The 23,638-nt window shown below is 31.8% G+C and overlaps 1 protein-coding gene across 12 annotated transcripts in view; it reads left to right on the forward strand.

Moving 5' to 3' along the window:
- The window catches only part of LOC130442468 (uncharacterized), a 501,073-nt gene that overhangs the window by 417,230 nt on the left and 60,205 nt on the right, over positions 1-23,638 (forward strand). For 9 of the 12 annotated variants that reach the window (XM_056776607.1, XM_056776606.1, XM_056776610.1 and 6 more), the window contains 2 exons: positions 1,511-1,733; positions 10,783-10,870. In XM_056776607.1, coding sequence (XP_056632585.1) covers positions 1,511-1,733; positions 10,783-10,870 — 311 coding nt within the window. The remainder of the gene's footprint in view (positions 1-1,510; positions 1,734-10,782; positions 10,871-23,638) is intronic. The other 3 variants (XM_056776611.1, XM_056776609.1, XM_056776601.1) reach the window with 1 other exon arrangement.

The raw sequence follows: 23,638 nt of genomic DNA on the forward strand, positions 1-23,638 counted from the left end.
ATGACCGCAGACCCCGCACCAGCATTACAGCGGGCAACATCGACAGTGTTGGTCAACTTGTTGAAGGTGATAGGCGTCTAACAACTTCGGATATTGCAATTGCGATATGCAAAACTTGCATATCGCCGGAAAAGACGACACCTTCCAATGAGAAAAGTGATTCTCCTCCATGACAATGCTCGCCCCCATACGGCAGCCCTGACAGTACAAAAATTGGAGCAACTGGGTTGGGAGACACTGGAACACCCTCCATACAGTCCAGACCTGTCTCCCTGCGACTTCCATGTCTTTGGTCCTCTCAAGGAAGCTTTGGGAGGGCAAAAATTCCACAGCGATAATGAGGTTGAAGCATATGTGCGCAGTTGGCTACAAACACGACCTGACTCTTTTTACCTGGAAGAAATTAAAAAATTACCTATACGCTGGGAAAAATGTGTTTCTAAATCAGGAGATTATGTAGAAAAATAAACTATGATTGTTTGTGCGTTTAAAATCAAAATAAATATTTTAAAAAATAAGTCTTGTTTATATTTGATTCACCCTCGTATGAACATTTCATCATTCTTCGTACCTGTTTTAAGATACATTTTGACATTTTCAAACATGCTGATAGACAAAAAAGTTAAAGAATTTAAATAATTTTTGGTAACAAAATAATCAGATTTTCTTCTTCATTAGAAAACTTACTTGAGAAAATTTGCTAAATAATTTGGCATGAATTTGCAATTCTTCATTCATTGCTACGCGTAGGTTCCGATATGTATATCTTCTTGGAGAATATCATTAGCAGCTACTTTAACTAGTTTGTAAAGCCTGCAGATTCAACATCCTGCTGCTAATTATGTCCCAGAATGTTAAAGTGGAACCATATCTGGCGAAATCGGTGGTCAGAGTGAAATGTTTATGTGATGTTGATGCATTCCTGAGTGTAGTACCGGCTTGCTCTGTAAAGAAAAGAGATAATAATCCACTACCATATTCAGTGGTCCCCTTTGCTAAGGTGAATACACTAGCGTTTTCTTCATCAAATATGGCCAGATTCCATCACTGGTCTCATCAAATTAACTCCCTTTACCAGAGCAGAGGACTACATTGATGCTTAGGTGTAAGGAGCAATACTAACCGGATCGGTGGGAAAAATGACTAAATCGAAATCCACTATATTTGGCACGCATAACAATCATGCTCCTTAAAATCTGATTTGTGATTATCTGGATGCAATCCTGCAATTCAGCTTTATTCTGGGATCTCAAAGATACTTTCAAAACTACTACAGGACAGTAACTAGAAAATGTTATTCATAAAAAAGAACAAATTTCTCACAAAGGTATCCAAATGTTCATACACTCGTCGAAAAGTTGAATAGAATTAACTGCTAACACATCCTCATCTGGGATTCAGCACATTTAGAATATTAAAATCGATTTTGAATAAATATTGAAAATATTTTATTTATACTATATAAATTTTAGATCTTTATTATTTTGATACAATTTTTGTATTGTTTCAGGTTTACGAAAAGTATATCCTTACTATTTCACATTCACAACATTTACAAAAGGGCGTTGGGTGGGTGAAAAAATTCTAGACATATTTGCTAGAGAATTCCGAGCGCACCCCGCTGAAGAATATGAACGCTGCATACAAGCAGGAACATTAACAGTTAATTATGAAAAAGTTCCCACCGATTATAAATTAAAACATAACGATCTTCTCGCCAACGTTGTACATAGGTAAGAACATTTATTTCTTTGAAAGTTTCATCTCACATTAAAACACTCGCACATTGTTTCACAGCCGAACTGAATAAAATGTGTACAGTTGAAAATATATAAGAAACATAATTTGATAATTGTAGTCCGGGAGAGGTAGGAAACCACCAACTTTTACTCATAAGGGATTTCATGTCCCTAATCGGAATCATATCGACCCACGATCATTTTCCTAAATTCTCTAAAAAATTTCGCTGGAGCTTGCAAGTACAGCTGAGCGCACTCCCAAATCCAGTTTTTTACTCTTTCATTTTTGTTTAAAAAAAAATTCTAGGTATTGAAATTGTAGAAAATCTTATGCCCTATAAAAAAACTTGCTTTTACGTGATTAATGAACAACTTGAAAACTTGGTTATTTATGTGGTAAGTTCGATTAAAATATCAAAATGAAATGAATGTTTCTAAAAAAGTTGATATTCTCCAATTTTAATAACTCAAAATGACAGCCAAGTAAACTCACTTTATATATACATATATATATTATATATATATATATATATATATATATATATATATATATATATATATATTATATGCCAGTGCCAATTCTTCGTGAGCTAGTAGTTGCATCTTCTTTTACTAGATGCAGAATATTTTTTACTTCTACCAAACCTTGACAAGTAGCGTGTTCAGATGATATGTTAGCACTGGGAAGCTTACCAGTCTCGCACAATTTGTTAAAAACTCTAATAAATACGTTTTTATCACGATATCTTTGTTGTGGAAAACGTTGACGATATTATTCAGCAGCAGCTGTAACATTTCCATTACAGAAACCATAAACAAACACCATATTTGCATATTCTAAATTTGAATAAGTATCTGGCATTTTGCAACACTAAATCACATCACATAAATTCGAAATTAAACGTTCAGTTATGCCTTAGAGCCTCGAACATGGTATACTTTGATAATGTTAAGATTCAGATATAAGTGGGAAGCTAGATGAACATTTTTAATTACTCCATAACTTGAAAACAAATGAAAATCGGATGAGAATATATGAGTTTTTTTACATTATTTTCACGTGTATATGTATATACATTCCTAGAGTTTGGTGCGTTCCTCCCGACTCACCCTGTATACATATATATATATATATATATACATATATATATATATACATATATATATATATATATATATATATATATATATATATATATATGCTTTAAAATTAGTTTTTAAAAGAAAGACGTTTCGACTTTTCTTTAAGTCTTTATCAAAATATTTGATTCAATCAATATTTCTATCAACGTCAATTTGAATATTGATTTTTGAATTCTATAAATTTTTACTAGCTCAAATAATATCAAAAATCACCAGAAATCTTAATTAATTATTTTCCAAACGATGCATACATAAGTATTCGAAAGCTCGGAAAATATATTGAAGTGGACTAACTTTAATATATTTTCCGAACTTTCGAATACTTATGTGTTCATCGTCTGGGAAATAATTAATTAAGATTTTCGGTGATTTTGAATCGTATTCCTGTAAAAAATTTTAAAATTCATAGGTTCCAAAATTCAATTCAATATTGATGCTGACATTTGTAAATTTGTTTTAATCAATAGATCACCTACATCATGAACATCAAAATAAGAATAAATTCAAAATAGAAATTTGTTCTAATGAGAAAAATCAATTCTTCCTTTGTCCTTACATCTCAAATATATAGCAGTAGTCAAATAAATTATTTGTAATTTCATCGGAATTTACAAGAAACGTCAATTTTTATCTATCTTTCAAAAATTATTCCAAAAAACTAATTTCTTTATTTTTTTATTTCTTAGTACTTTTGATATGTTTATGTTTCTAAATCTTCTTGATTTTAGGTCACTTCTGTTTCAAAATTAGTTTATTTTGATAATTTTTTAAAATAAAGATAAAAATTGACGTTTCGACTTTTCTTCAAGTCTTTATCAAAATATAATTTTGGGAAAGTCTTTGTACATATGTCAAGGAAAAATGTTTTAATGTTTCGTTTCTGTTCTGTTTTTTAACTATGAATTCTTATCAGAAACAAAATAATGATCTAATTCGATCTTGGGAAGAACAACTTTTTATTTCCCATGCAAAAAATTGAAAATTCACAATAGCTTATACCCTAAAATATATGGTTTACCAAAACTGCACAAATCTGACATTCCCCTTCGACCGATTGTTTCAAGTATTCAAACTCCTCTTACCCCATTATCTAATTATTTGAAAAATATTTTATAAAAATATTTTATATCAAAACAAATACTATATCAAAAACACATGGGATTTCAAAGAAAAAATTAAAAGTATGAAAATTCCTAACGAATATGTATTTATTTCGTTAGATGTCGTTTTCTTATATACAAATATTCCTATTACCATTGTGGAAAATATATTAATGAGAAAATGGGATAAAATTAAAGAATATACAGAAACAACTCAAAACGAATTTATAAAAACTATAGAAACTCACACTTACAACTGCTACAGGGGTCGAAGAAAATAATAGAATCAATTTTCTTGATGTCACATTATACAGAATTAATAATAACATAAGAACAGAATAGTATACGAAATCAACTTGGTCCTCAAGATATTTAAACTTTAATTCGTATCATCCTATGTCACAAAAAAGATCAGTGATAATAAGTTTGGCTGATAGATTTATCCAACTATCAGATTCTGAATTTAGATGCTTAGCTATTCAAAAAGCAAAAATAATTATCCGGAAAAAATGGAAAATAACATATTCAAGAAAAGAATAAACAGATACTACAATCAATTGAAACACTAAATAGAAACGAAGCATCAAAACATAAAACATTTTTACTTATTATATGTACAAGGACTTTCCCAACAATTAACGAAATATTTCAATAAATATGATATTAGTATCAAGTATTCAAGTACAAGTAACTAAGTATTCCACTAAATTAAAATGTAAAACACCAAAAAACAAAAGAAGTAATATTATAATATATCAAGTGCCTTGTACTAATTGTGACGCTATCTACATAGGGCAGAAATCTCAGTATTTAGAAAATAGACTAAAAGGTCATCAATACGATAAAAAAATCAGAACTGCACTGAAATATCAAAAAATGAAAATTCAATTATAAAGTTTCAAAAATTCTTGGAACGGAATCTAATACACGAAACAGATAATTTTTAGAAATGGTTCACATTCATAAGAAAGAAAAAGCTGTGAATGATAAAAAAGACCTAAATAATTTAAGTAAACTTTATAGCTCTATTTTGTAAATTTTAATAAAACTACAAATAATTTGATTGATTAAGTACTGCTACACATTTGAAAGGTAATTACTGAGGAAAAATTACGTTTTCTTTTATAACAAATCTCAATTTGATGTTCATGATGTAGGTGATGAGTTCATAAGAGCGAAAAAGCTATAAATGATAAAACAGACTTGATAATTGAATAATTTTGGAGTAATTTATAGCTCTATTTTGTAAATTTTAATAACACTATAAATAATTCAATTGATGGCTGTTATATATTTTTGAGGTGTAAAAACTAAGGCAAAGTTAATTTTTCTTATTAGAACAAATTTCTATTTTTATTTTTATTCTTATTTTGATGTTTATGATGTAGGTGATCTATTGAATAAATAAATAAATATATACGCAAATTGTCAGTGTTAAATAATATTTTAATAAAGTCCAAAAGTAGTCGAAATGTCAAATTTTTGTCTGTCTTTCAAGAATTGAAAGAAAAACTAATTTTATAAGAGAAGAGACCTGAAATTAAAACGATTTAGAAACATAGTCTGGGAATCAATTGTTAAGATTCGCTGTGTGTTAAATTTTGTAATGTTTACATTTGATTCATCATTTTCAAAATTCAATATCCCAATTAACGCTTCGTAGAAATATAAAGCACATTGATTCTCAATATGAATATTGAATTTGATGAATCTGATGTTTTTAAAACACTCTACAAAATTCAAAATACGGAATTTCTTAACTAAATGATTTCAAGACCATTGATTAGATTAGATAGAAGTATTCTAAAACTCGGAAATATATTGGAGTTAGTACACTATTTAATTTCTCCAGAATCCCAATACTAAAACGCTCTCTCAGTTCCAGATAGGAAAACATCAACCTTTTTAGAAACATTTTCTCTATATTTCCATGTTAGCAATTATATTATTTTGATTTAACTTACTTTCAACAAATTTTCAAATAGATCAACAATTTACATGAAATCGCATAAGATTTCATACAATTTTCTTGCAAGCAAATAGGCTCGAGTGCACTAAGCTGTACTTGCAAGCTACGTCGCAAGCTTTAGCGGAATTTATAAGAGTATTTAGGAAAATAATCGTGGGTCGATATGTTTTTGCTTAGAGGCCCTTATGGGGTAAAGTTAATATTAGGTTGATTTTTGAACTTACTTCTCCGGGTTATAGTATAGAAGAAGTATGTCGACTTGTGTCCCTTCACAATATAGTTAAATATAATCAGGTCATTATTTTTTATAAATGGTTCAAGGTGGTGGTTTGCACCGCGACAGAGACCAGACGGTCTCCGACCTAGACTAGTAGGTGTCAGGTGTGTCCCTCGAAAATCACATTATAAAAAATAACGTCGTTTTCCATTGAAGATGATTAAACAACAGTTCTCTAATTCAAAAATATTTGGAAAGCTTTCACAAGTAAGCAAGAGTAAACTGACGAGGTATTATGTTTTCCAAACATTTACAAAACGCTCAAGAGCAATGGCGAAGGATAAAATATTTTATATTCTTTCGAAATCCGGGATAATGGACATCGATAACCAAAGTAGAAGGTTATTTCCTCCAAACAAGCCCTTATTAAAAGAGAACGGCATGTTTTCCATTGAACACTGCTCCAGTAATTTCAGTTAGCGAAGCCAGAATGATATTTAAATTGTATTTTATTCAACCGAAAGTATCTTTGAACATTATGATTCAAACAAAAAATTGTTTTTTGTAAACAATGAAGAAGATTATTCTTGAAATCTAGTTGTATATAATTCATAAGTAGCTGCTCTTAGTTTCCTTTTATAATAATAATATATCAAAAATCATCGAGCTCTTCATTCTTCAATATAACCTGGATAACTTGATTTTACATTACAATCTGAATTTATAATTTTAAAGAAGACAACTACCTCCAGTGACCGACTTCTCACCAATGGAATTTGGGTTTCTGTCACAGCACTGTCACCAATGGAGAACAAAATATTTATCCCGGTCTTCGGTCTCCGGTCTTGGTTTCTTCTCTGTCGCGGCGCGACCTCCACCTTCAGTGTGAGAATAGAATTTGTACATAATAAAAATTTTTCTATCAATATTTTGAAGTCGCTTTTATAATTAGTATCAATGAATTTTATAATCATGATGGTCAATATCATAGCATTGATTAATTTTTTTTAACTCAGCCATTCAAAAAGATAATGTAATTCGTTTTTTAAATTATAAAAATGGAAAAAGGAGGAGTTAGGCATTAAATGAAATACTGATTCTGAAACACACACCTATATTAGAGATATCGGAAAGTAATGTCGTTTCTGCGCTTGTCGATAATAAATTGTCATTTATCAGCTAATTGTATACTTCTTGTACGATATTAGTCGAGACAAAGACATTTTGACGAATAAAAAATTTTAGTCAGTCAAAATCGACACAAAATGTTTATAAATTCGTGAAATATGATAAAGGTACTATGACACTTTATTATGTTCATTGTACCTCTTATTTGATTAATTGTTTCTATTACATTTGTTATTATTTATTATCCTATAGAAATAGCCATCGAAATAACGGTTTTCCCTAACAAAATTGCGATAGGAAACAAGTATCGAGCCCTTTTCAATAAGTATTTGAACTAATGAATTTATTCCAAATTATAAATTCTCTGGGTATAATAGTATAATGATGTCATTTTTGCATAGTAGCATCGTAGGACCATGGTCCATGTATACTCAGTCTGACAACTCTCAAAAAATTTGTCGACAAATGAACACAGAAATAGTGAAATTTTTACTGATTTCAGATTTAGCTCAATATTTTTTGTATGGTACATTTCTACCTTTAAGATAATAAAAAAAATTTCCCCATCCTATTATTTTCTGTCTCTCTGTAGTAAAGTTCGATAGTTGTTATGTTATATTCCCCTATTAAAATTAACAATATCCTTAGGTCAGCCAATAAGTTGATAACAAGTGAGAAATTAGTTCTATAGTTGAAAATATTGGCATTATATTAAAAATTATGTTGAAATAAGAAAGAACCTCAAAAAGTATTTTTTTGACACATATTTATTATATACTAGCAGCATGCCCAAATAATTACCGTGGTAATATTAAATTTATATGTTCCCGCAATTCGTTTTTGTTGTCGTATTTTCGACACCAACAAGTTTCATCTGATCTTCACTGATGGAATTAGGTCAATGCCCTCATTTTCAGCTTTCTTTTGTTCATTAGTAACCGCCAATTCCTCTAAATTGACACTTCATATAAAAAAGTTTATTTGACACAAAACATTTTGATGTTGTAAACGAAGGGCATAGAAAAGCATTTTTTTATAAAGTATTTACACGAAATACTCACAAAAATTATACCGGAGCTCCTCTTTGGGCGCCCAAATATTTTATCTTAGTGAAAGTTGGATTTCTTTTTGGTGTCCGAAGCCATAACATGCGATCTTAAAACATCTTCTAAAAGCTCTTTAGCAAGATATACCTTACAAGGAAGGCAATTTTCTGTTTACAAAAAGAGTTAAAACAATGTCTATTTTTTACCTTCGTCTAAAATTGTAAAGGAAGTATTGAAGGAAACTGCTCAACAATTACTTAGTATTCAACTCATTTCATGTTTCGATTTTTTCTAAAACTATACGGAAATGAATATTAATGCTAGGTTCATTATTGGTTTTAAACATGACAAATCAATTAAATTTATTTAGAATGGGACATAGCTTAACTGTAAAGTACAAGTTTCCGACCTCAATGTGAAATCAGGATTTATAAATATAAATATTCGCAGTAACATTTCAACCATGGTGCACGCCTAGTTTCTGTTTGCCTTTGCACGTAAAATTTTGGGCAGCTGGATTGAACATGGCCGTATCAGCTTGACTGACGATGCGCAACAGATATAATCGAAAAAGTTCACCAAATTTCCTGAGCGAGAGGTTGAAGAGGCTATCGGCATATAAAAAGAACGCATTTGCCATAGATTGGCTTGCTCACTTTGGACGTCTTTGTTACTGCTACCCCTACACTAACACTCGTAATTATACAATCTGACGCCCGCTTCGGTAACTAAGTTATCTTCCAAGCATAAACAATCCACAGGAAATGAATCCCATAAAAGGTTCAACAGAAATCAACCAAATCCGTCATTATAAAAATTGTTGATAAAAAAAACTCAACCCAACGAGCGTTTCACTCTCAGAAAGTAAATTCTTAGCTGATGACCCACGGAATCTTTGTATCTATCTTATATATTATCATTACTTGGATAATAGTGAGAAATGATAATTGAGTGTAATTCATCCAAAAGAGTGGTTACTCACGAATAGGGATACTATATATAATCTACAACTGCAACTACGAAAATATTAGACGATATATTATTAATATTTATCAACATGATAATATCATTATAGTTATACGAGGGCTGCTACTTAAATAGCAGAGATATAGCAGCACTGATGCGAATATGTCAAATCTTACATTGCCATCATAAAATATCACGTTTTTAATGGTGAACCTACTCAGAACGTATTGCCAGACAAGTGTTATTTAGTTATTTACAGATACTCGAAACATTCAATCTTGGTCAAAAAGTGGAATTGAATCGCGAATATTTTCGTTGGAAGAACTTGTATGACTTTCTACGTGGATTGAGCCTAGAGTATTGTGCCGATCAACTCACTTCGACTTTTGGTGATGAAGTGCCATCATAAGCCACCGTGTTCCGCTGGTTTGCTGATATTGCAAGATCATTGGCTGTCGAAAAGATTTGTTCGCGTTGGATACCGCATAGTTTGAAAATCGCTCAAAAAAAGCTCGTGTTGATTGATGCAAAGAAATGCTGAAAAAATTAAATCGCACTACTTCAAGGTGACAAACTATGGATTATGCGTATGTACTCGAAACTAAACAACAATCGACAGTATGGGTCTTTCAAAATAAGCCAAATCCAACAAAAATTGGTCGCGCACGAAGCACCTTGGAGCAAATGGTTGCTTGTTTTTTCGGAATAACTGCACATGTCTCAACCGTTTCATTAGAGCGTCGTAGAACGATCAATTCTGAATGGTACACCAGCATTTGTTTGCCAGATGTGTTTGTAAAGATCAGGGGAACAAATCGCATAAGACGAATCATTCTCCACCACGACAATGCGAGCTCTGACATATCAGACGTTTTTGAACAGTTGAAACATCTAATTGATGGGTCATTCGCAGTACAGAGTACTTTTTAAAAAAAAATTATTGGTGTGAAAGTAGCTGACCTTCGTATTGACCTATTTGAAACGCTTGTAGCTTCATATAATTTCGCAGTTGGATATTATGATGAATACTTTTTAACATCGAGTAAAAAGTCCATAGTGAGGATAACTTGCACATCGAGTTTAATGCAGAAAAATATACGAGTAACATATCTTTAGAAAAAGAAGAACTCAAGGTAAAAGTGAATAAAATGGCTCAATGAATGTTTGCAAAAACAATTGTCATAGCTTCACCTACTACACAAATAATGCGTTATGATTCAATTTTGACATGATCAATATATTAATATAGTCTTTTAGTAATCCATATATTTTGAAATACACTAAAATATTTTGTCTAGTATTTATTTAGGATGACGCTTAAATTATTGGAAACTATTTGGCTGACCAGGTGATATACGAATTGTCTATATTCGTTGTTGTCCTACTAATATGAATATATTGTTTGTTTATCAGTATCCCGCCCTTGTATAATCTAAATATTTTTCGTACTATTGGACGTACCTGTATGTTACAGACATGAAGTTCCCGTCACTAGCCAACCGATCACCATTGTGCACATGGACGAAGACATTGTTGTGGTCAACAAACCTGCCTCTATACCTGTAAGTGGCTTTTAAGACTGCCATCTGTTGGGTATATCCATAATTTCTAGATAAGACTAAAACTGGACTAGAGAAATTTATATAAAATATGTAGCTTTTTCGGTTTCTCTAAATTATTCATGTTTAATATAAAAATAACTCACAGAAATAAAACTAAATTACTATAAATAATACGTCATGAATAAATTCGTATTTCATTTGATTTATTCAAGAACTAATTATAAAAGAGAACTGTAGAAATACTAATAACTCTAAAAACATGTCAAAACTCTGATATTGGATTTTCTCGTTGATCACAAGTTATCATCAGAGGCCTTTTCATAACTAACTCACTGTTCAATAAGACGAAGAAGTCTGTTCCTAAAATACAAGGTCCTGTCGTTTTCTGTGGCATTCAGTTTATCGGCTGAGATTAAGCGCTTTCCTTCAACATTTTTATCAGTCAACCGATTTAGAACTACTTATACTCAATCGGCACTTGAACTTGGCCAGTACACTTTGTGTGCTTCTCTAGATTTGTAGACCAACGAGGCAGAATCACGTCCCACTTGAAGCAGCCCAGGGGGTTTGCAGTTACAAATAGAAGAGTTTTGTTATCACTCAAAAAACCTGTTCGTTCATTTTGTCTAAAAAGTTTCCGATATAACCAAGTTTCTTCTATTATCATTTTTAATTTTTAACATAATCTCCTTTTGAGTGTGAGAAGTACTTTGTACTAATGGATAAGCACTTTTTTCTCGAATGCAATCGCTTTTGTTGTCATTCGGACCAGTCCTTGTGACGATTTGATCACTTGAAACAGCTGTACATCTTAATTTTCTTGCTAATATAAGCGCCACGATAGAAAAACCAAATAGACTTCTTCAGAAAACTGAAACAAGCGCTACCGAGCCATTTGCAACTATTGCTAGAAAAGAATCAGTTTTTGCCACTATTTAGATGATCATTTTTACCTCAGCGACGATAAGGAAAATATCTTTCATAACAAGGTATATCTCTTTTGAAATTCTTATAGAAGCTGCCACTACATAAGGCACTGAGAAGAAAATCTCCGTAGATCATCTATTCGATATTCTATCATAAAACCAGTTTTTTCTGAAGGTAGCAAGCGCTCGACTTTGGCAGTTGATTGACAGGAATTGTGGTCAGATTTTCGCTAGCGCCAGAGAATCGGATGTGGATGCATTAAAAACCGGTGTCATGCGTATCCTCTTTCTTAAGTCTATGTCGAGTATGGAGTTTAAATGTCTAATTTGTCTAATTATCAAGATAAAGAATAACTCTTATTTTATTTGCGGAGGTGTATTGTGTCTAATAATTTTTTCAGTGTCATACTAATCTTCAAAACGACTCAACTATACGATTGCGAAACAAGAACTGAGCATCCAAAATGGCTGGAGTTTCAGTGACAATCTCTCAACGAATGTACAAAAATATTTCCCCCATTTACATTGATGAGTGCTGATATATTAGTAGAAGTCGATAACTTTTTAGACAGTACTCGTACACTGTCTATCGTGCATTTCGTCTTCAAAGACCGAAGCTAATGAATTAGTCATCGAAATGCGAAAGCAGACTGCATAATTATGAGTGTTGGTATGTTTGTAAACAGTTCAATCAATACTAATTTCTATTTCTTGATTTTAAATTCCAATGGCGCTCTATATTGACTTCAAATATACCAAATAAAAACTTATCTATATCCAACAAAATTAAATGTTGTTAAATAATGTTATAATAGGACTAGTGTAATTGTTCTATGCGGGGAGTTTTTAAACACAGGCTATTTCGCATTTTGCGATTTTGGTACTTTTCTACTATGAATTGTGAACTTCTGTAATAAATTTCGCATACTTGTTTGTTTGGAACAGTAGATACTATAACTTCGATATGAAGACGCAGCTAAATAACGAAAGATTCTTTATTTTCCCAACAAGTCATTTGATATCAAAATCTTGGAGTCTGTCTATATCCACCATACTTTATCGGACTTAGATAATGTGCCCCTATATTTAAATGGAACTTTATAATAAAATTTTAACTATTAATCAAGTACGAGTAACATGAATTTTCTCTTACATTCTCTCTCTTGATGACAATACTTGATTGAATGAAAAAATTGGTGAAATGTTTAATAACATCACTGGAAATATACTAATGTTTCATTTTGAATTTCATCATTCAAGGATAGTATTATTAATTAAATTAAATTGATTTTTAAAATTTCATAACGATTTCTTAAATAAGTCATTAGCGTTGATAGCTCAACGGGTCGCAATGTTGCTCGAAACCCTGTGATTGGCAGATCGAATCTCATTACAGACATGAGAAATAAGTAATTTTTTCTTAAAAACACTTGGTACAATTGGTCTGGGAATCCGTAATTCGGTAAAGTTAAAATTTGTTATCGTGCGGCTGTGCACGTACTATGTGATGAAGCTTAAAATACTCGTATAAAAAAATAGTTGTAATTTACTAAGTGAAATATATTTCAAGATATTTTCAATTAAGTCACTACGCCAAACCCGGTAACATATAACATAAATAAAAATCGACCCATTATCTTAGGATTTTGTGAAAATTAAATTCCAAAATAATGAACATCCGTATGTAGTAAAGTTATATTGATTGAAATTTTTAAATATAAAACGGTTATGGAGATCGCAAATATAGTTCTATCTCTCTAATAGTTCGGGAGCCCGCAACAGAAATACAGGATCAAGTTCCTGCAAGAGATAATTAGTAAAATGCATTAGAGAGTTGTATAATACAGCCTCTTAAACGTCAGCTGCGGCTCGGTGGATGGGATAAGCGGCAGTAGCCTCCCTCGCACGACAAAAAAAAATAAATTTCTTCCCAGCTTTAAATTTGTGAAATTGTCATTATCCTAATATCTCAAAAAAACAATCCACTAACTATACTATAGTGTTTTATACGTCAGCTGGCCAGTTGTATTATACGTCAGCCAACATGAAAAAAAATTAATTTCAGTGATTTCCTCGAAAATAAAAATTTTATTGATAATAGCTTATATGTAACTGTGAGTAAATATCAGCTGGCTATATCTCGGCGGAAAAACCGTCAGCTGATATTTCGAAAGTTATCATGTAGGAGTTAAGCGGAAGCACCTATTGCCTATGTAAATGCATCAGCTGACCAGGTTTCCCTCAACTTACTGCTAGCTGATTTTTTTTATTTTTCACAGCAGTATATTAACAATCAGATTACAAATTTTCAGCGAGAGGAAATGACCTATCTTAAATTATTCGGCATCACGCTCCAATATGAATGTGTTATGATAAAAATGAATATTCCGTATCAATATTTTTAAATGGAATATGTATATTATCAAGTAATTTTGGAAATATCTAAATAACTAATTAATTATTTAACAATCTATTAGATAAATAATATTTATTATGAAAAATAATTAAAAATCACATCAAGCATAACACTGTATTTAATTTTCATTCTCGCCTAAACTCGGGTCGCTCTCATCCCTGTCTGATTCATCAACAGAATAGCTGTCAGAGCTGCCTGCCGTTATATTTTCGTCATTGTCATCTGTAAAAAGCTCAAAAAAACATTAGGATGCATTTGTAGTATAATATAATTAATATGACAAAGAAAATCACCTTCATCTGGCTGGATTGTAATCTCTTCAATCGATCGAATTTACTCCCAAAAAACCATGTCATCTCAAATTTACTATAGATTCCTTGCCAGCCACAATCTTCAGGTTTATTACAAGTCGGAATCCTCATGTAGACCACTGAAATTTGTTTTTTTATGTAGGAAGTATCGCTACTTTTATCATTTTTCGAATAATCAGTATTGTACCGTACTTAATAAGATTGTTTTTACTGAATGATTTGTCATTTTGCAAAAAACGCAAAAATGCGTTTTTATTGATTTTAGACGGTTAATATTATAATGTGTGTTAAATACTCTCTTCGAGTGACTACGTTTGCTCCTGTATTCTAGACGCCTTTTATTCTCCCTCTTTTCTATTTTCCCACCAAATCTTATACAATGCTCTAAACAAAAGGGCCTCAGTATCCCAATCATGCGTACAACTTACCCCCTCCAAGTGTTCCTTATTACTCTCTATGCATGTGTTGTTTGAATGTTTAGAAATAACGATAATAATTGAAGACAGGTCGTTTCCTCCCAGCTGAAAATTTATAAGCTAATTGTTAATATGATGCTGTGATAAATAAAAAAAATCAGCTAGCAGTAAGTCGAGGGAAACCTGGTTAGCATATGCATTTACATAGGCAATATATGCTTCCGCTTAACTCCTACGTAATAACTTTCAAAGTATCAGCTGACAGTTTTTCCACAGAGATATAGGCAACTGATTTCAAATAATCTTTCATCACTAAAATTTTTATTTGAGAGGAAATCACTGAAAGTATATTTTTTTCATGTTCGAGGTGCCAGCTGACGTATAATACACTATGGTATAGTCAGCTGATTGTTTTGTTTCTTCGAGATATTGGGATAGTTACAATTTCACAAATTTTAAGCTGGGAGAAAATGAAAATGAATTTCTTTTTTTTTGTCGTGCGTGGGAGACTACTGCCGCTAATCCCACCCACCTCAGCTACAGCTGACGTTCACTAAGCTTTATTACACAACTCTCTGATGCATCTCATCAATTACAAATTTTCACCTTAACTATAGATGTGTTTCGCATTGCACTGGTCACCGTACACATGCACCTCAACAGTTTTCAACCTATGACTATGCGCCCTCAGAAAATAATGATTTATGTGCTTTAAGTACGGGACTTCACAGTTATTAAAGTTGCAATAGGTAATGATTAGTAACAAAGTTAGAATTTGCCGTTAGCGGCATGGGATTCGTATCCCATTCACCAGGTTAAGGACTTGATTATTTATTACAATCTTTTCTATAGAATAAGAACATTCCTTAAATTCTGGAAAAAGCTTATAGGAAAAGCAATGGGGCGACAAAACAGTCCTATTTCCGTAATCTTCTTTGTCATTATATTGTTATAACTTATAACGAAAAAATTAGAGATAGACTTACTGTTGTCATCGTGACGGAATGAAAAAGTTGCGTGGCGTAAACGAGTAAGTCTATGGATAGAGTTACGTTAACAATGGAACTTGCATAAGCAGTTGACATAAAAATATCTAAACCGATTTAAGCAAAACTTTATTTTAAGTTGTTAAAACGAACAAACGAATATAATCACAATACATATTTGGTTACTGTATCCACTGAGACTGAACTTTGTATATAAAAAAAGTATATTATTCATTTAACAATATATACAATAGTTGCGACTGGAGTTCTTAGATAAACATATAAAAACAAAGCTTTACAATCGCATATGGCTTTGTTATGTTCCATTCACCATTAAGATCAATATACTTTTGCATGCGAAGGAACCAATTTTTCCATCCCATTGATGTACCTCCAAAACATGTGATTTGAGTGCATCAACGTTGCCCACAATTTATTTTATATCTGCTAGAATAAGAAGAAATCATTGGGTGTTTGAACTGATGTGTGAGAGCTCGCATTGTAGTGGTGGAGAAGGATTAATCCTTCTGATTGCTTTACTTCCAACTTGCTTTTAATGAAAGAGTAATACACACAAATTTTTTGGTCAGCAAGGTCACCAGATTTATCCCCCTTAGATTATTCCTTTTGGGGTTATTTGAAAGAGAATTTATACAAACAAGAGCCGTTTACAAGCGTCCAACATTTGGAGAAGTTTATAATGGGAACCATTCAGACAATAACTCCTAACATGATTAGCATTTTTTAAGAGAGTTTTGTCGCAGAAAGGAAACGTGTAATGAAAGAATAGGGTACGTTGAGGCAATTGTGATTTGATAAAAGAAAAGCTATTATGATTTTTTCATGTAGTGTAGTAGAATCGATATCTGTATTTCATAACTATTGTTCTCCGACGTCTTCTGGCTCGTAAGCTATTATTTTTTATTAGTGAATCCTGATTTCTCCGCATATGTCATGATACATCGAATTACGTCCAACCTGTATGCTATTGTACCATTTTCTAAATGTCAGGAACTAGTTTTTCTTTAAATGAGTTACACAAGTTTGAAATTTCTCCTTAACGCCAGATCAGCTCTTTTTCTCAAACCGTCGATTATATTGAGAGTTTTGTATTATTGCTAACCGGCTGGAGCATTTTATTTGCTGTATTGTTAATTTTGCTGCATACACCAGAAAGGTGGCGGAAGACCCACGGAAGCTACGTTTAGTGTAATTATTCATTTATGCTCCCATATTTCCAACTCTCAATAAGGTGCACGTGCAGTGTTGCTAATTCAACAAAAATGAAGGAGTTGTCGCATTAATTGGACGAAGGTCAGCATACTTCTTGCATATTTCCCAAAAAATCCCAGTCACAGTAAATTTTCCAATTCGGTTAGTTAATTAGGAGTGCTGTTTAAAGGTTTTGAATGCCTTCCTTTCTCAAATAGTGCATTTTGTTATTACGACAAGGACTATTATGCACATGATCAATGCTACCTTAAAAAATTCTTTGATGTAGCGCAAAATTCAATAATTTCTATGTAATATGTATTTGTTCCGAGGTATACATCGACTAGAACTTTTGTGATGTATTTATTTATTTCTTGGGGAGTAAATGTTTCGGTTGATAACTGACACCTTTTCATATGAGAAAAGCACACGGTTTCGAATATTCTCCTACTCGTGAATTTGACACAGATTTATAGTGTTTATTTGTTAAATAGGCTTAGAAAACATTTCCAGAAAAAGTTACTTCATTCATATTTTTCCATTTCATGAAAGCCGTATATGTTTGATTGTAATGTTTCCTTGATTTTCCGGGTAATAAATTGATGTTGAAATTATACGAAATTATAATTTTCTTTAAATTTTTACTTCTTATGCCGCTTTGTATGTTTTCTTGATAAGACGTTTTGATTTAAGGGCTCTTTTGATAGAAAATTGGTTTAAAAAAAAGGTGACAACTGACGCTTCGATCTAACTCTGTCTTTATCAAAATATGACTTGACATTGACAATTTTTCAAATATTGTCATGTCTGTCCTATGTAAACACCATCACAATCGTTACAAGGTTCTGGATATATAATATTATGTATCAAGTACCTTATACTACAAAAAGACAACTTATAATTTAGAAAATAGATTAAAATTTCATCAATAGGATAAAAAAAGAAAAACTGTATTGACAAACCGTGAAATATCTAAAAATCATACAATTATCAAAATTCATAAATTCGATTCAAGAAAAAGAGAATTTTTAGAAAGGGTACACATACATAGGAACGAGAAAGTTGTCAATTATAAAAACGACTTAAACAATTTGAGAAAAATGTATAGTTGTTTTATGAATTTTAATGAAACTACGATTAATTTAATTAATGGCTGCTGGTAGCTATGCGACGAGAGACTTTTTGTTTGCAAGGTAATCTGATTGTGACTATCGTGTGAAGCGCGTGGAATCCGAAAATATGAAGTATGTGATTGGCCGGCAAGCCGCAAATGCCACGGGGTATCGAATTGTAACCGTTTTCAATTCATTATCTAATAGGAATGTACGAGTATGTATTATTACATAGTCGTGGAAAAAAGTTTTCCACTACAACTTGTAATTTTAATTCACTTATGTTCTTGTATTAATAACAATTGATATACATATACATTAAAATAATTCATATATTCCAGTTTTAGATCTTCCTTTGGATATTCCTTTAATCTTTCTGCATGATAAATTTTAATGCATGACAAATTTATTTTTTAGTTCATATAAAATGTTGGTTTGTAAAGATATACGGCAATAGCTTCATTCGTTGAAAAATTACTAACTAATTACCATTAAATTCATTTAACTATATAATCAGTATCCAGTTTTATGTGATGTTATAAATATTAATGGATATTTACAGTCTTAACGTACGGGGGGATTCGAAAACGAAATACCTTAGATTCTTCTCTGGTTATTAAGTTAATATTGTCATTAATACTCTCAAATAATTTTTTGGACTTAGATGAGCTGAAGGCAGTGAATCTACCTCGCGAATACTTTGACCTATTGATCTATTGTATACCGATGATTGTTTACCAGTCAAGTAGCAACAACGTTGCAAAGTGAGCTATCTATTTTGAGGCTATGCGGCTTACCTCTTCTGACTTTAAGAAGCTTAGATATAAGTACCTTAGCATTTATCTATGGACCGTCAACACTCATAGAGGAGGAGTTCGACGGTTTCCTTCAGTTCTCTTAAGAAACAACAAAAACTGTCGGGGAGTTTCTTGGATGATCCTCAGATGCTATTGTACCGGACAGTATCCAGTGTATCCAATACGTTAGCTTAATGAAAGTGCGTTTCGGGACCAGTTGGTGAAATAAGAAAGAAATCGCCTCGACCTGGGGTCTTAAAACATGTTTCTGATTTATTCTCGTTTTCCCACTCCTTTATGATCTTGATTTAATTGCTTTTTGAGAAACAGATAAAAGGTTGTTGTTCTATAAAAGAGTTGTTTGTAACTTTATTGTTTACTTCCAGTGCATCCAAATGATGGGTTCATTCCCATAGTAGCTTTCACTCACTTTTATAGGAGAGCTGCTCTGCTATAATGATAAATATACTTGTATTGCGTAAGTTTACGTACGTACGAATAAGGTATCTTTCGCCTGAAAAATAGAAGTATCTGAGCTTATTGAGGTAGCGAATTTAGTTCTCAGGCCATATTATATTTCTGTCTCTTAATATCCATTTTCATAAAACATAATAGAAATTAAGAGGTTCATAAAATTTTATTTTGATATTTATAAATTAGCTTGGACATTCACTTCTATATTACCTAATAAGAAAACGCTTATATATATATATATATATATATATATATATATATATATATATATATATAAAAGAAAGTCGTGTTAGTTACTCCACTTATAACTCAAGAACGGCTGAACCGATTTAGCTGAAAATTGGCAGGGAGGTAGTTTAGAGCCAGGAGAAGGACATAGGATACTTTTTATCCCGTTCGACAGCATTCCCGTGTGACTTGACATGAAATTTATCCCGTTCGACAGCATTCCCGTGTGACTTGACATGAAACGTCAGTCACTATAAAACGTGGTATAACAAAAAAGAATCAGACTTGGAATACAAAACGCAAATGACAGCTATGTAATTGACGTATAATGACAGATATGTAATGACGTATGGATGACAATTTGATATTTGTAAGAAATCAATAATAAAACTATTTCTATTAAATAAATAATTAACAATTATAATGTTCCATAAGTCTGGAACAGATGGCGCCTTAAGCTAATTTCTTTACAGAGAATTGTAAAATTTCGTCCTTTACACCTCATAGATGACGCCACACTTTAATGTGATATATTTTCTGAGACTACACACTATACATGTCTTATTTTGCCTATGCCACTTAACGTCGCGTCTTTCAAATCATTTTTCATTTTGTTTTAGTTGCGTACACTACTTCGAATATTTTTTTACTTCTAACTTATAGAGAACAGCGAAATTTATTCACATTAAAAATTCAATTACTATTTTTAGTAAATTGCTTACTATTTTTAGTAAAATGCCATCTAAAAAATCCAACCTTAATGCAAGCAAGAAGCAAGAAGACTCGACGTGCACGTGTTGAAATAGCTAATGAATCAGTCGAACAGAGAACAGAAAGAAATGCAGCTCAAAGAATTCGCACAGCTGAAATTCGTGCACGAGAACACCGTGATAATCGTCGACAAGAAAATGCATTGAGAACCAGGGTGGCACGTCATCAACACAATGATTCTTATATAGAACAAACCCGAGAAAATCATCGAACCAACCGCGCAGTAACACGTGGATCATTTGTTCGTCATTTAATTATGAACCAAACATCAATCACTCGGTTGATTCCAAAGTTACTATTGGTGCGATGGACAAAATATGCTATTATTTTCAGGCGTTAACATTTCGCAACGAAGCAGCCGGCATGTGTTGCGCATCAGGAAAAGATGTATTGTCGCCACTCCGTACTCCACCTATACCCTTAAAATCCCTTCTTTCTGCATTTCGAATGAATCAAAATTATTTTTGCGTAAGACACGAAAATTTAGTTCTTGCTTCCAAATGACGTCGTTTGTGGCATCCAAAGTTTGTGATTTGTCATCAAATGGTCGTAATTTTGAGACAACAATCAAAATTCAAGGCCAGGTATATCATAAAAATGGATCATTGATGCCAATGTCAAATGAAGATCCAAAATTTCTGCAGATATATTTTATGGGCAATTGTGACGAACGTGTAACAACTCGATGCCAGTATAATTTCATTGAACAAGCAGAAGAGAGAGCAATTGTATTGTCATTAGAATTATTCCAAATCAAATCACTCAGCCACAGCAACGCGTGGCCGGGTCTACTAGTATATATATAGAAGCGGTTTTTTATTGGGAAGGTGGCAAGGAAACACCAAAGTGGACTAACTTCAATATATTTTCCGAGCTTTCGAATACCTGCTCAAATACAATATAAGAAATATGAATAAATGTATAACAATAATAAAATTTTCCAAAAACCGCTCATATATATATATATATATATATATATATATATATATATATATATATATATATATATATATGTATATATGTATATAAGAAAATTGATTCTATTATTTTACTTGCTTTTTATGATAAGAATTGAATTTTTTTATTTATGTTTTCAATTTGATTCTTTGAAACGGAATCAATACACGAAAAAGAGAATTTTTAGAAATGGTTCATATATATAAATGATAAGAAGACCTAAATAAATTAAGTAAAATTTATAGTTTTATTTTGTAAATTCTAATAAAATTACAAAAAATTTAATTGATTACTGTTACATATTTAAAATGTAAGAACTGAAGAAAAATGAATTTTTCTTATTAGAACAATTTTCTATTTTGATTTTATTCTTATTTTGATATTTATGATGAAGATTATCTATTGATTAATATTAATAGACAAATTGTGAGTGTGAATATAATATTTTGATAAAGATTTAAAATTAGTCGAAACGTCAATATCAATAAAAAAAGCTCTAACATATATATATATATATATATATATATATATATATATATATATATATATATATATATATATATATATATATATGAGGCTTCTGTTGGAGATTCAGTATCTTGTGATTTACTCATTTCTGTTAATACAATTAATTAATCTCCCGATTACAAAAGGATCAATTATTAAGAATAAATAAATAAACTCGTACAACTCAATTTAGAATACAAATAATATCAATATCTTGCGACAGACAGAGACTTAGCAAATAACGAATTCGCGATCACCAGGACGTCCGTTCGATCTCAATCTCAAAGCAAGACTGTCTTTCAAAACTATTCTCGAATAGTCTGCCTGCTGCACATTTCTCTTTTACTTATTAATTTTATGATACGCCCATTGTCCTGGGATCCCGACTACGTTGACAACCATGTGCCTACCTAGGCCTGGGCCTACCGCAATAAAACAATTTCGTTAAACCTTCTTTTACAAAATATTAAAGTAACATTTAAAGTAACTGTACATTTCTTAAAATTATTAAAAATAGAAATATCCTAAAGAACATATCGCTTCGTCACAAAATACTCCACTGTACTTTATTCTCCGACACGGCCATTCTGATAATCACACGCCCTCGGGTGTATCTAAAACATTGAGTTACCGTGGTATTTTAGTTTTCTTTTATCTTAATTGACCTTGCTTATTATAAAACGTCTTACAATAGATAAACTACATAATAAAAATTTCAGAAGTCCTTTCCAGTAACAGAAATCCATTAACTAATTATTATGCTAAGAAGTCATCGTATAGTATTCAAAAGATCGAAAAGCCTTCAATCATTATTCCTTATCATTTAATTATCAAACAACATTCACCCTCCACCAATAGACCTTTGCACTATCTCTAGGCTACCCTGTATGCCACATACACTATCAAACACATCTTGTAGTTGCCACAACTACCTGCTCGCCACATCATCAGCTGAACATCGTGCCCTGACCAAACTAACATTAGCCACTAATTTAGTTTGCAGTTGCGAATACACACTGATGCATGTGCGAAAAATACAAAAACAATTCAGGTCCACGACCTCCAGCCATCAGTGCGCCGCGTCATTGGTGGTCTCTTTTTCTACTATAGTCCCTATTTCAGGACCCGCATCAACAGTCTCTTCGGCACAACTTTCATTGTCCGAGCAAACATCCAACTCACTAGGAATATGATTCTCAGGCATCTTTCTCAACTTATCATGACTATACATAAAACTCCTATTATTACCCAAAGACTTTACTTTGTACCTGACATTACCAAGTATCTATTACTACGAATGGACCTCTGAATTTTCTGTCGAGCTTCGTTTGATTACGTTCTTCATTTCTTATCAAAACGTGGACTCCGATTTTGAATCTATTGACTTTAGCTTTATTAGTCCTCTATTAGTCGAATTTTTCAAGGAAAAATTAGACTATTATGGTAGACATGACTAGAAGAAAAATGGGGGGCACATCATTTTTCCCATGTTTTGAGACCTCCTGAACACGATTATGATGGTTTTTCGAATGTTATATATATATATATATATATATATATATATATATATATATATATATCTGTTTAAGCTACAATTCTTATTTTCGTTTCTCGAGCAATTGTTATGGGTCCGATTTGGTTCAAAATTAGCATAC

Source organism: Diorhabda sublineata, chromosome 4, assembly GCF_026230105.1.
Source record: "Diorhabda sublineata isolate icDioSubl1.1 chromosome 4, icDioSubl1.1, whole genome shotgun sequence".
In the NCBI taxonomy this organism is placed as follows: Eukaryota; Metazoa; Arthropoda; class Insecta; order Coleoptera; family Chrysomelidae; genus Diorhabda; species Diorhabda sublineata.